Genomic DNA, 14,604 nt, shown 5'->3' with positions numbered 1-14,604 from the left:
CTTCTTTATCCACTTAGGATCTGAGGGCAGATGACTTGCATTCCACTGTAACCTCTGAGGCTCTCACTGGTACACCATGGAGCTTGAGTAAAACCACCCCTGCCTCCCACCATCTCTCTCCTCCCACTCTTTCTGCATGAGCTGATTCAGGCCAACTGTTGTCAGTTCTTAGCACCTAGTCAGTATCTCCCAGCCCTCAACCTTCTCAGAATGTATTCAGAAGTCCTGGACCCCTGTTTTGTCTTATGCTTGGCATGTCCAGAATCTCATGTTTTGCTCACATTTGTCAATGTCTTCACCTGGCAACCTGGAGCAGTGATCGCTCAGAGACCTACTAAACAATATTGAAAACATTTCTGCCTTTACTTAATCCATAGTTACTGGGTATCTACTGCATGCCAGGCACATAGGTGCCAGGGCTCTGAGGGTGACTAGAAATGATTCCTCCCCTCTGGGAACCAGGTGGATGAAAGAGGAGAGCAGGTCCACAGGTCACTGCAGGCAGCTCGGTGCCACCAGAGGCATGGCCAGGATCCTCAGGCTAGCTAACTCAGTCTTGTTATTTTCTAGAACCTTCCAGGTTTTCCAGCCATCCCCCACCCTCAGTATTCCATTCACCAGCTGGCTCTTAGGGAGTAGCTCCTTATCTTTTGATATGGTTGTGCCTTGTGTCCCAACCCAAATCTCATCCTTAATTGTAGTTCCCATAATCCCCACGTGTGGTGGGAGGACCCAGTGAGAGGTGATTGAATCATGGGGGCAGTTTCCCCCATGCTATTCTCATGATAGTGAGTGAGTTCTCTTGAGATCTGATGGTTTTACAAGGGACTTCCCCCTTCACTCACCTATCATTCTTCTCTCTCCTGCTGCCTTGTGAAGAAGGACGTGTTTGCGTCCCCTTCCACCATGATTATAAGTTTCCTGAGGCCTCCCCAGCCCTGCGGAACTGTGAATCAATTAAACCTCTTTCCTTTATAAATTACCCAGTCTCAGGTATGCCCTTATAGCAGCATGAGAACAGACTAATACATCTTTTTTTTTTTTTTTTGAGACAGAGTCTCACTGTGTTGCCCAGGCTAGAGTGCAGTGGCACTATCTCAACTCACTGCAGCTTGCAGCTTCCACCTCCCAGGTTCAAGTAATTCTCCTGCCTCAGCCTCCTGAGTAGTTTGGACTATATGCACACACCACCACACCCAGCTAATTTTTGTATTTTTAGTAGAGACGGGGTTTCACCATGTTGGCCAGGATAGTCTCAATCTCCTGACCTCGTGATCTGCCTGCCTCAGCCTCCCAAAGTGCTGGGATTGCAGGCATGAGCCACTGTGCCCAGACCTCATACATCTTTTAAAATGAATTCTCCAGAGATACTGTGGTATAGAGACCACTGCCTTCTGGCAGGACCCAAACTTTAGAATCAAGGAATGTGGCAGCAACTTCAAAGTGTTTGTTAAAGAACTTCCCATCACATGCGCCCCTAACCCTGCCACCTCTGGCACACAGGACAGCCATTCAGTTTTTCCACACAGAAGGTATAGAAATAATACTCTAAGTTTGGCTGTGTGGAGCTTCTCAGATGTGCTCACTTGGGCCCCGGGGAGCTATGTCATGTGTTGGTTGCAGTCCCTTGCTCTCTCCCCAGCTCAGCTTGTGCCTAATTCTTGCCAACTTTCTATCCTGGATACTGAATGACACTAGCCTCCCCACTGGAAGGTACAACTCTGACAGCTCTTTAGCTTCCGCTCCTCTGAGCGCATTCAGAGCTGGAGGCAGGAGGGTGGCTCTTCCACCAGGACAGGGTGGGCCACCATGTGAGGTCTCACTGCTTTTCCATGGCCTGTTCTCATCCTTGACCCGAAAAGGAAGAATGCTGTCTGCTGCCAACAATGGCAATCCAGCTGACTGACATGGAAGCTAAATTAGGAGTTCATTCCTTGGATCTGAGGAGTATTTTTGCATCTGAAAATTGTGTCCTCACCAAAAAACACAAGGAACTCTTTGAAGTCATGGTGTCCTATGTTGTGGCTGTTTCTTCTTAGTATTCCAAGCACCTGATACAGTACTGGGTACATGGAAAATACTCAGTAAAGGCAGTGTAGCATTTAATGAACAGGAGCTCAAGTTGGGAGACAAAGAGAGCCGGGCCCCCATCCCAGCTTTGCGATACATGAATTGTGTGACCTTGGGCAATGCACTTACTCCTGCAGATTTCCTTTTGATAGGATGAGAGTGTATTCAGTTACTTGACAAATATGTGTTAGGCTTAGAGTAGGGTTTGCAGACAAGCACAAGTGTAAAACAAATGTAAGGATGTCTTAGTCCATTTTGTGCTGCTATAACAGAGTACTACAGACTGGGTAATTTATAAAGAAAAGAGATTTAGTCTTTTACAGATCTGGAGGCTGGGAAGTCCACAGCCACGGGGCCTGCATCTGGGAAGAGTCTTCTTGCTGCGTCCTCCCATGGCAGAAGGCGGGAGGGCAAGTGAGTGTGAGAGGCGGAGGGGGGTCATTCCTTTATCAGGAGCCTGCTCCCATAGTAACAGCGTTAATCCTAAGCCATTCATAAGAGCAGAGCCCTCATGACCTCATCCCCTCTTCAATGCCCCACGTCTCAACACTGTTGCACTGGGGACTAAGTTTCCAACACACGAACTTCGGGGGACACATTTAGACCATAGCAGATTCTTTCAGATGAAGCCAGGGTCCAGCTGATTGGACTTGCCCATGGGTTGGATGTCGGGGTGAGAGAAAGAGCAGGGTCAGGAACGATGCCTGGGGTTCTGAGCTGAGCAACTGGTCAGATAGTCTGAAGAGGCACGTGTTTGGGGAGGGAGGACAGGATGTCCTCTCTGGGACAAGTCAAGTTTAAGGGCCAGTCAGGCCGTTCAGCAGGAGTCTGTTGCTGAAGGTGAGAGGCCGCCATTCTGGAGTCATCAGTGTAGAGTGGCGTGTGGACCTTGGGATGAAAAGGGATTGCCAGTGAGAGAAAAAGACAGTCCATGGAAAAGAGACCCTGGGTACAACTGATCATCAGATGTTGGGCAGAGAGGAAAGCACAGACAGGGAGGTGGGGAGAGCACTCAGGCTCGAGGTGCAAGAGTGTGGGGTGGGGGTTAGGCGGGTGAGACCACCGGCCCGAGGACTCTGACGCTTCCTGACTCCTTGGAGGCACCCACTGAGCCTCTCAGACTCATTACCACCATAAACTCAACAAACACAACAGAGGACATGAAAAATATTCAGTAGGATAATTTCTCAGTGAGCCTAGATTTTTAGTGGGATTCCTGCCACTAAAATCCCAGAAAAAGTTTGCCAGAAAAAGTTTTCAATACAAGTTTCTAGACAGGAACTGCTTTTAGCTCAGGGCTACTGGAGAGGCAGGAGTTCACACCCATCTCTAAGACGACACTGGTTTCCCAAGACGCTCCCAGACTCCACGAGCAACTGTCTCGTCGGCGTCATCTGTCGCTTTCACTTCGGTAGTTACTCTGCCTCCATCGGGAAAGCACAGTGTCACAGCTTAGCTGTTATTAAACTTTCTAAGCTAAAAATACGGCGGACTCCTATGGTAGAAATGGTCTGTAGTGTGCTACAAGACCTTCATGCTGGTCCCTGGTGTTAACGATGCCTCCCAGGCCCTACGTCCTTCTTTGCTGGTAGACAATTTTCACTTCAGTTAAGAGGCTCAAACCCACCACATGCGGGACTGAGAGATCAGCTTTCCTAGAGTGAGTAGGAGATTCCAACCCAGCATGTGCTTTTATGCCCCCAGCTTTCACTCTCATGCCCATTTTCTTTAGTCATACATTGAGAAGAATAGTGGTTTCTCCAAATGACAGCCTCCAGGTCTTAGGAAATTCTGGCTGATTCAGATTCTTTTCTCTGTGTGCACGTTGTCACATAGATAGACCTCTCATTATACAGACTGTGTAGATCAGTAACTTGGGGAAACGAGGTTGGTTTGTTGTTAATATTTAAATACTTAATTTTTTTTTTAGAGCTGTTTTAGGTTCACAGCAAAATGGAGAGGCAGGTCCAGAGAGTTCCCATCCACCCCTCCCCTCCACATGCACAGCCTCCCCCATTATCAACATCTCCCATCATAGTGGATTAATATGTCAGGATTGATGAACGTGCATTGATACATCATTATCATCCAACGTCCACAGTTTAGGGTTCGCTGTAGGTGTGGTACATTCTGTGGCTTTGGGCAAACATATGATTGTATGTTTCTGTCATTCCAGTATCACACAGAGTATTTCCCTGGCCCCGGGAATTCTCTGTGATACCCCTGATATACCTGCGTAGCCCTCCCCAGCCCCAAGGAGGTTGTTTTTGTGCAGGGTTTGCTTTCCCAGCCATGGGGGGCCAGCAACACATGTTAACATGTAACTCACATGGGTAGGCTCATACAAATTGTTTTCACTGAATGTCAGCATCTTTTTTTTTTTTTTTTTTTGAGACAGAGTCTTGCTCTGTCGCCCAGACTGGAGTGCAGTGGCCGGATCTCAGCTCACTGCAAGCTCCGCCTCCTGGGTTCACGCCATTCTCCTGCCTCAGCCTCCAGAGTAGCTGGGACTACAGGCGCCCGCCACCTCGCCCGGCTAGTTTTTTGTATTTTTTTAGTAGAGACGAGGTTTCACCATGTTAGCCAGGATGGTCTCAATCTCCTGACCTCATGATCCGCCCGTCTCGGCCTCCCAAAGTGCTGGGATTACAGGCTTGAGCCACCGCGTCCGGCCAAGTGTCAGCATCTTATAGGTCATCAGCTTATCACCAGGTCAGAGAGCTCTGAAATCTCTCCTCAAGTCCTCTGCTCAGATTGGCTGTTTCTTGTTACTGCCACTTGCAGACAGCAATGATTCTCTTGCAGTTCCTCTGCCACCACTGTCATTCAGGTGTCCTCATGCCCTTTTCAAGAAACAAGTTTGCATTTGACCAAAAACACAAGATGACCGATTTATGATACATGACCAGAAAGTCATGAAACTAACTACCTTGCCTAACTTTATAATGTTTTAGTTATGTGGTCACACCTCATATAGCACTCCCGGTATGTTTTCAAGCACATAGAGATAGATGAAATATGAAAACTGGATACAAGTTCAGCTTAGAAAAGAGCCAGAGGAGAAAGCTAAGTCATATGCCCAGTGGTGTCCTCCCCAGCTGCCACAGGCAGTCTTGTATGAGCGGGTGTGTTAGGATGGTGTTCTCAATAGAAGATCAGCTGAGGAGTCAAGAGAAGCTCTTTGCCATTACTTGCAAGGGGAAGAACAAATCTTAAATGCATTACAGACTTTGTGTGCAGATGTCCAGGTGAGAGGCCTTGCATCTGCACTTAGGGTACCATGGGTAATCAAGTAATGATGTCCATATTGGACCCTCTCTCATTTACAAAGTGCCAGAGGCAGCCCGTATGATAAGAAAATGGGAGCAGCTCTCAAAGGCCTGACCTCAAGTTCTAGTTCCTCTGCTTCTGAGCTGAATGGCCTGGTGCAGGCAGTCTCCCATCTCTCTAAGCCTCAGTTTGCCCATCTGTAAAATAGGGTAACACCATCATTTTCTTCATAGGAATGTTTTGAGGCTAAATGTATTAATAAATGTGATTGATATCTGCTGAACAGTTGTAACTGAGGACAAAGGATTGTCCCTCTGTCCTGTCCCAGGCCCCTTGTGGCCTCTCTCTATGGCCATTTACTATGCAAAGAAGGTCACTTGATTGACATCCAACCCCAGCCCAGAACTTACCATCAGGCGACGTTGGTTCCCTCTTAAGGGAAGGTTGTTTAGTGAATCGAAAAGGTTTCTTTTACCAAAGAGATAAATCTTTACTTTCCAAAAGAAATGAGATTTGCCCTCCTATTTCTTTAAGTTGCCATTTAAGGAGAATGCATACGCTTTGTTTTTTTTCAAAACAGCTGCGTACTGTTGAAAGAATGATGATGTCCTTGAACTGTCTTGATGTGAAGCATTTCTTTGAGTAGTTAATTTGGAAATATGCAGAATAATATCATTGTCTTATATTATCAGAGTATTGGGTGGGAGGGGCGGGGCTCCTGCAAGTAAAAAGACATTTTATTAATTGATTTCCACTTTTTTTTTTTTTCTGCCTCTCATTTCAGAACGGTTTGATCACCACTGTCCCTGGGTAGGCAACTGTGTGGGGAAAAGAAACTACAGATTTTTTTATATGTTTATTTTATCTCTGTCTTTTCTGACAGTCTTTATATTTGCATTCGTTATCACCCACGTCATTCTTCGTAAGTATGCTGGCGAAATCAGATTACGTATGTAACCATTTGCCTGACTTTGGTTTTCCGATTTGATTTTGATTTAATATTTTGATCATTTCGGGCTCTCTCTTTCCCTTTCTTTCTCCCTTTCCTCCCCTCCTCACTTCTAGCCTGCCTCGCTTTTGTTTCTCACCCTCCTCCATCCCTCCTCTGTCCCCCGTCATCCCCCACTCCCCACCCCATCTTTCACAGCATTTTCCAGGGTTCACACCTGGGCCAGGCTGCGCTTTCACCAACAATACCTCCTCCTCGATACGCACGTCCCTATTCCAACCTCAGTGACCTCACTTTTTCTCCTGCTAACGGGTCCCCACATTTTGCACAAGGGACAATGTGCTGCAGTGATGACCATTGAAGAGCAGGGTTTTCTTCCTTCATGTGATATCGCCTTATGCAGGAACAGTCACCAGTCACCCTCCCTAGGAAAGATGTCTGGGAAGAAAGACTAGGTTTTCTTGCACACAAATCTATATATGTTAAAAACATACATTTGACAAGATGTTTAAGTATCTGCTAGAACATGAGCTAACTACCCCTGACATATAAAGGAAGCAACTTTGATTAAAAATTAGATTTGGAAATCAGTGATTTTAATATCGATTTGCCTAAGCAAGTGGCATTTTTTCATTTCCTATTCTGAGGGTTGTAACTTTGAATTTCCTTTGTCTCTTGGTCATTCACTTTCCTACAATAGAAAGTGATGAGAAGGAAGTGAATTTGCATTGAGTTATAAATTTAGGCCTTTGAACTTCCATTACAGTACGAACCACAACATTAAGCACTACCCTTGCCTCTTGTCTGCATTCCTGAAGCGTAACCCCTCATTAGCAAGTCCGTAGCTTCTTTCTGGAATGTTTCCGTAAGTATCTGCACAAAGGCTTCAGGCCGAAGTGCTCAAACCACAAATGGCATGGGCTGGGCTCAGGCTCATGTTAGGAGCACATCTTCCTCCATTTCTCTTCTGGTGGGTTCCTATGGGGGTGGGGAAGTGGGTGGGAGGAAATGTTTTGCATTCATTCTTTTTGAATATTAGTCAAATTGGGCCGTTAAATGGACCGTCCCAAATTTTCATAGGTACTTTCAATCCTAGTTCCCATTCTTTCTGGGTATATCTTTCATCCAAATGTGACACAAATGTGTAATATGTGCTTGAGAGCCATAACTTGGTGGACTCACAAGAGGAGAATGGACTCCCGCCTTTTCCACACCAGCTGGGCAGGATGCAGACAGGGGCATCCTCTGGCTCTATTTTCGCAGTCCTCAAAATGGCAAAAATGTGGCTAGGGTCCTATCTGTGCATTAATAGACAAAAGAAGCAGAGAGAACGCCTAGGGCTTTATATGTTATTTTCAAAGAAGCAGTTGTTTGACACAACTAGGGAAGAAATACGAACCGATCCTCCAGCACACATGTGACACTGAAAGGCGGTGTTTAGACATTTTTATTTTTATTTCTGAGATAAAGTGTCGCTCTGTTGCCCCAGGTGGAGTGCAGTGGCGGGATCTTGGCTCACTGCAGCCCCCCGCCTCCCAGGTTCAAACAGCTCTCCTGCCTCAAGTAGCTGGGATTACAGGCGTGGGCCACAGTGCCTGGCTAATTTTTGTATTTTTAGTAGAGAGGGGGTTTCACCATCTTGGCCAGGCTGGTCTCGAACTCCTGACTTCCGGTGATCTGCCTGCTTCGGCCTCCCAAAGTGCTGCGATTACAGGCGTGAGCCACCCCACCAGGCCTAGACATTGTATTTTTATATCACCTTTAACAACCTCAAGATGCTTTTGTGTATATTATGGGATTGTATTCATGGCCTTCTCCCTACATTGTGGATATCAAGGACCTAGCATGTGGATGTCACGTGCTTAGTCATATACATAAACTCAGGGAACACACACATGCATGCTTATGGCCTCACACGTACTCACACCCTTACACACCCGCACTCACACTAGCCACACTCACACATATATACTCACCCATATATATACACATACACACTCTTACACACCCATTCACACACATAACCTTACCCACACCCACACTCACACATACCCTTACACACACATACCCTTACACACCCACCCACACTCACACACCCTTAGCCCCACACACACTAGCCACATTCACACTCATATATACTCACCAATAAGCTCACACACGCATACTCTTACACCCTTACACATCCACATTCACACACACACTCATACCCTTACAGCCACTCACACACACCCTTACACACCCACATTCACACGCACCCTTACATACCCACACCCATACCCTTACACACCCACACTCACACACATGCCCTTACCCACACACTCACACACACCCTTACACACCCACACTCACCCACATACCCTTACACACCCACACTCACACACACCCCCTTTTACACCCACACTCACACTCTAGCCATACCCACACTCATACTCGCCAGTATGCTCACACACTCTTGCACTCACACGCTGTTGTGCTCACTCACACTCATGCTGTTGCACACACACATGCTCACACACACTCTCACGGTGAAATCTGCACGTGCCACCGCACTCAGGTTGTGATGTGTATTTCACTTTCAGCTTCTCTAAGGTTTTACTCATCCTGGCTCCACCAAACTGGATTTTACTATTGTCTATGCTTAAATATTGCAAAACTGCATCTCTTCTTCTACACAAAAGTATTAAGAGTTTACCTGCCTGTAAGTTATTGGAATATTCTGGGCAAAAGAAAATAAAACTTTTCCTTTTCCCTTGTTCGACACCCCGTCCTCAGTGACCCCCACGATACGACCCCACCACCCTATCTGGCTTGGCATGTGATGCTTTGGGAAGGGCACAGGGTTTACATGGCTCCTGTTACCCCCTAAGCCTCAGAAAACATTGGCACAGGCAGAGAGGAGAACTGTCATCTGAGTCTCTCTGTGGGATCCTGGGCTCTTAGAGAAAGGACTGGACAGGGAGTGGCGGGTGAGATTTCTGTGGCCTCCAAGATTCCTGGGAAGGCCAAGTCTGGATTTCCTTGGAGAGGAAGGAGGGTTTAGGCAAGCCACATAATTAGGGTGCAGTAGAGAAAGAGAAATCATTTCTTTTGGTCCCTCCTCTGCCTCAGGGCTGCGTTTCCTCCACGTGGCCGCACGGGCACTTGCATCTGTGCCCTTCGGGGCTGGCAGAGATGGAGGAGGAAGCCTTAAGCACCGTCTCTCCTGATTAGCGCTCCACGCAGCTCCTCTCCACAGCCTCTCCCACCCCCTGTGTCCCACTACTCAGACACATGGGCTGTGGGCACAGAGGGAAAGGGACCTTGGGAAGAACAAGCCACTCTTCACCCTCCCAGGTGGTTGCCCATAGTGGGGCACATGGGGACGCGGTGGCTACTCACCCCCTACCGCTAAGTCCCACAGTGCAGCTGCGCCCGCGGTCAGATGCCACAGGGACACCATAGCTCGTCTGTTGTGTCATTTCCTTGCTGCACGAGGGCCGGATGGTGTCCCCAGAGGCTCGTTGGCTTCCCACAGCACAGAGGGACCTGGCACTGCTACCCCAAGATGGGATTGTTAAAACTACCTCTTTTTATATTTTTAAAAGTATGATGTCAATGCATAAAATAAAAATTGCTTTCTGTCAGATGCTTCTTTATTCAAGCCCCTAAAGAATTTCTTGCCTAAGACAACTCATATTAAAATGTCTAAAACCCAAAAGAAGTCTAATAAATTTCAGCTTTATGGCTTTGTTTACTCTGGGTGTAGAAAAAGAAATCTTTTATATGTAGCCTAGTTTCCAGAACTTCCAGGGTCAAAAGTTAACAAATTTGGGGAAAACAGAAGAGAAAAGATAGCATGCAGTATTCTGTTTTCCTATTAAAATGAGGAAAACAAAGGAGTCATCAGAACTGTAATTTATGGGAAAGTGTGCAGACATCCATCTGCTTTTATTGAAAAAATACCCTGCAGATGTTGGGCCTAATTATGAATCCTCCCTTTTCTTGGTGAAAAACTTCAGTGGCGTCTCAATCTCTGATCAGTAAACTGGGTGTCGTAGCACTTACAAAATAGAATTATTTCATTGCTCTTTAGCCATCTATTATTTTTATGTAGATGAGAGTGCATTCAGCATGAAGGCTGTTTATGTCTAAATACTAAATGTTGGTTTCATTCCCACAGGTTCACAGCAAACAGGATTCCTAAATGCCCTTAAGGACAGTCCTGCAAGATATCCTTTGTGATGGTTCTGTTTTCACGATGCTAATGTGTTGAGTATCTGGCTGACCTTCTATGCGCACACCTCCTCATCTTCTGCCCTGGCCTTGCTTCTCATGTATCTTATTCCAAAGAACTCCCCCAGATTCACTGGCAGGAGCACTAGCTTCTGAATACTTCCATCCCTGAGTGACTCAGCCTGTTTAATTCGAGGGCTTGGAAGCCAAGTATGAATTCTTACCCACCCCCAGAAATCAGGATGGATTTGTGTTCAGTCAGGTTGGTTTGGGGAGAAGTAGGGCTGGGAGCTGCAACTGATCTCATTTTGATTGGCAGGTGGTCCACACAGAACATGTGGGGATGCCCACGTGTGGGTTGCGTCCTGCTATGCGGTCTCCAAGTGAGAGTCTTCAGACCCTTCTGTATTGATTCTGTTGGGGGTTACAGTTTGCCATTCGGATCACTATATTATTTCCAGGAACAGAACACCCTTTTATAACCCTGAATAGATTGAAGATGGTCAGTCTCGAGTCATTTGGATTAATGAGGATGGTTTCCCATCCTCCCAAGCATAAATATGGGGATGCACCATAGTATTTTGAATCTTGAAAGAAAAGTGTGTGCCCATTAAGTGCTTGAATGAGGTCCCATCCCTTCCAGGGGCCCCAGGCTTTATACAGATGGGACCCCCTGACCTGGCTCGTCAGGGACTCAGTTCTCTTTCTTCCTCATATCATCAGGTAGACTGGACTTGAACTTCTCATTACTCTTCAGAGTAATTTTTGTCTTTAGGTAGGGAATTCCTCATTTTTGTTTGTTTTGTTTTGTTTTGTTTTGTTTGAGACCAAGTCTCACCCCATCACCCACTCAGGCTGGAGTGCAGTGACACGATCTCGCTCACTACAACCTCGACCTCCCAAGGTATGTGCCACCATGCCTGGCTAATTTTTCTATTTTTAGTAGAGACGGGGTTTCACCATGTTGGCCAGGCTGGTTTCAAACTGCTGACTTCAAGTGATCTGCCCGCCTGGGCCTCCCCAAGTGCCGGGATTATAGGCGTCAACCACCACGCCCAGGGAGGTAAAGAATTCTTAAAGAACGAAGAACTTTAATATGACTTATGTATGCATCATGTTCTTCTGAAAGCCAACCTGCCATGTCACTGAGAACTGGTATGTGTGTTTGAGCAGGGGAGATATTTCAATAGATCTAAAAACAAATGTGGTCCTATAAATATATATATATATATATTTCCTTAATAGACAGTATCTCTTTTTCCAGTACCTCTGTGTTTGTGGGCAGCATAGGATGATGGTTACAGGTCCACATTCTATTGTCAACTAATACTTTTTAAACTCAGATCAGTATTGTGGATGGGGCCTGGGACATAAGGAAGGTGTACAAAGGAGACTTGGAGAATAAATTGAACAGATAGGTCCTGTCTTCTGTTAATGATTTGGGAAGAAGTTGACTGAAAGGAAAGGTGACCCAGGGAATGAATGAAATCTTCAAAACCTGTGCTATTAGGATCAGGTTCAGCAAGAAATGTCCTCCTCCATTCCTCTCCCCAACTCTACCAGGGGCAACATCCCCCCACTGTTACCTCTCTGTGCCCTTCTGTTTTCAGGGAACATTGCTTCCACAAAGTTCATAGCCAAGTTGCCTCTCCCTTCCTAAAGAAAAGGCTTGCCTGAGTCTTACAAGGAACCATTTGTGTCATGAAAGCATGCTGGTCACATTAAGTTTTCTAAATGTGCCTCAGAACTGGCACCGGGGCCCCGGCTGTCAGCTGGAAGTTTTTCTGAAGCCTCACATATGTGGCAGCTTCAGCCAACTCCCCGCAATTCTGTCCTGGCACCGGTGCCTCCCTGAGACCCTGTGCATGTGCAGGAGGCCTGGTGCATGTTTCAGACACAAACATCCGTGACGGGAGTGCCTCTCGGCTGGGAGGGGGAAGCACTTCCTCGCTGCTGAGAAAGGCCGACCTCAAAGCCTGGTCATTCCAGCTGCCTTGTGTCCGGCCCGCTGGTGACCTTCTGCTCCATGCGTGTTCCCTGGCCACCACCTTCAGGTGGAGAGTGGAGGGGCTGTGTGTGGAGTGGCCTTGTTGCTGCCTGGTCCTTTTTTCTTCCCCCCCTCCCCCGCCCGAAACGGAGTCTCACTCTGTCGCCCGGGCTGGAGTGCAGTGGCATAATCTCGGCTCACTGCAACCTCTGCCTCCTGGGTTCAAGCGATTCTCCTGCCTCAGCCTCCTGAGTAGCTGGGACTACAGGCACCCACCACCACGCCCGGCTAATTTTTGTATTTTAAGTAGAGATGGGGTTTCACCATGTTGGTCAGGCTGGTCTTGAACTCCTGACCTCGTGATCTGCCTGCCTCAGCCTCCCAAAGTGTTGGGATTACAGGCATGAGCCACTGTGCCTGGCCACTGCCTGGTCTTTATCAGAGCTCCTGACAGACCTCCCAAGTCATGCATCTTACCCTGTCAAGATCCCAGAAGGGCTCTCATTAGAGACCAAGTAGACAGTCCTGGACTGGGGTCAAATCTTTAATACCTGCTCCATGGCAATTAATTATGAGGTCCAGAGTCATTTCTTAACTCTTTTGTGTCTCAATTTTTTGACCCACAGTAGTCAACCACTATGTACTTGACAATGGTATGCTGACAAAGTCAGTTATTCGGGAAATACAGGGAAGACCCTGCTTCAAAGCGCGGCTTCCAGGTGTGGCCAGAGGGATTTCAAAGAGACTCTGCTAGAATCTTCTTTGAGAGCGCACATCTGCACACTGCATGGTGTGGCGGGGCTGACAGTCTGCAGAACCAGGAACACGGCATCCCCTGTAGGGGCACAGACTGGTGCTGCTGTTAGGAAGCAAGCGTGGCAGTAGCGTGCTGGCCATGCCAGGAGCCCACAGCGGGAAGGAGTGCGGGAAGGGAAGGGAGGGAGAGTGATGCTCTTACTTATTCAGGCCAGAGCAAACTTTATTTTCCCCTAAAAGTCATTCTTAAATGGAGGTAAAGAGTTTTCCCTATTGGCCCAGTTTTTGAAAACACATAAAAGTCTCAGCTGCTGCCTTTCCAAATAGTGTTTCCTCATCTGGGTGCTGACTCTTTCCTCCCACAGCCAGACGCTCCCTTGCAGGAGTTCCCGGCACCTCCTCCACACTCAGGGGCTGGGCAGCCACAGCCTGCTGATTGCACGCAGGTCCTTAAGCACCTGGACGCGTTCCGCACCTGCACCTCCAGCCAAGGCCTTCCAAACTGTCAGCCAGGGCGTAGAGCCCGAAAGCAACACATCCCTCATCACACAGGTCACTTGATGGTTTTAAATACACACACACACACACACACACAGCGCTGTCTATTCTTAGATATGTATGTGTATGTATTTTTAAGCCCTCATATATACATGTGTATATAGTTATAGACACACACACATATCTAGGATTATATAAGGATATGTAAGTGTGTGTGTGCATGCATCTTTATCTGTATGTCTGTCAATAAGTTCAGATGTGGACAGACATGTCCTCCCCAGAGTCCAGGTTGGAAATGCTTGCAGGATGCCCTGAAGGCCCTTGCTGGCCCACACCGCTCGCAGGGAGGCTGCCCATCCTCACTTCCCTCCTGCTGATTCGCTCCCTGCTTGGTCTTGTGGCACCTCCGTTATGGACCCGAGGTCCTGCTGGGCTCCTGCCTAGAAAAAGGAGACTTAATTCTAAACCCAAACTATCCCAGGGCAGCCAACAAAAAGACCCTGACAAAACCCATTCCTCCAGGAGAAAAGCGGGGGCTAAAAGCAAGGTCCGGGAAGAACCACAAAGCTGTTCCTAGCGCGGGAGAAGTGAGCAGTGCAGGCAGCACCCCAACCTGGGTCTCCTTAATCCTTTCTGGAAGCAGGAATGAATTTCAGGAACATCAGACACACGCCCACACTGCAAAGCAAGGTGCTGGGTGCTTTTAACGTGCAAAGCACAGAGACATTTCTTCTGTGTGCCACTGACGCCCCTCCCCTCATCAACACTGTGGTTGTCTAAAAGTCCTGTGTTCCGACAGGGTGCTTTCTGTTTGAAATATGTGCTTTGGAGAAGAGTTCCTCCTTCAGTGGGTTTATTAAGA

General features: G+C 47.4%; 1 protein-coding gene across 3 annotated transcripts in view; it reads left to right on the top strand.

Annotated features, from left to right (window-relative positions):
• The window catches only part of ZDHHC14 (zinc finger DHHC-type palmitoyltransferase 14), a 311,090-nt gene that overhangs the window by 254,355 nt on the left and 42,131 nt on the right, over nt 1-14,604 (top strand). For 2 of the 3 annotated variants that reach the window (XM_033234952.1, XM_033234954.1), the window contains exons 4-5: nt 6,125-6,262; nt 10,449-10,497. In XM_033234952.1, the coding sequence (XP_033090843.1) occupies nt 6,125-6,262; nt 10,449-10,497 (187 nt within the window). The remainder of the gene's footprint in view (nt 1-6,124; nt 6,263-10,448; nt 10,498-14,604) is intronic. The other variant, XM_033234955.1, reaches the window with a different exon arrangement.

Source organism: Trachypithecus francoisi, unplaced genomic scaffold (genome assembly GCF_009764315.1).
Source record: "Trachypithecus francoisi isolate TF-2019V2 unplaced genomic scaffold, Tfra_2.0 Lachesis_group15, whole genome shotgun sequence".
NCBI classification, from domain to species: domain Eukaryota; kingdom Metazoa; phylum Chordata; class Mammalia; order Primates; family Cercopithecidae; genus Trachypithecus; species Trachypithecus francoisi.
The sequence above is the reverse complement of the archived record's forward strand: the minus strand, read 5'-3'. Positions and strand labels throughout refer to the sequence as shown.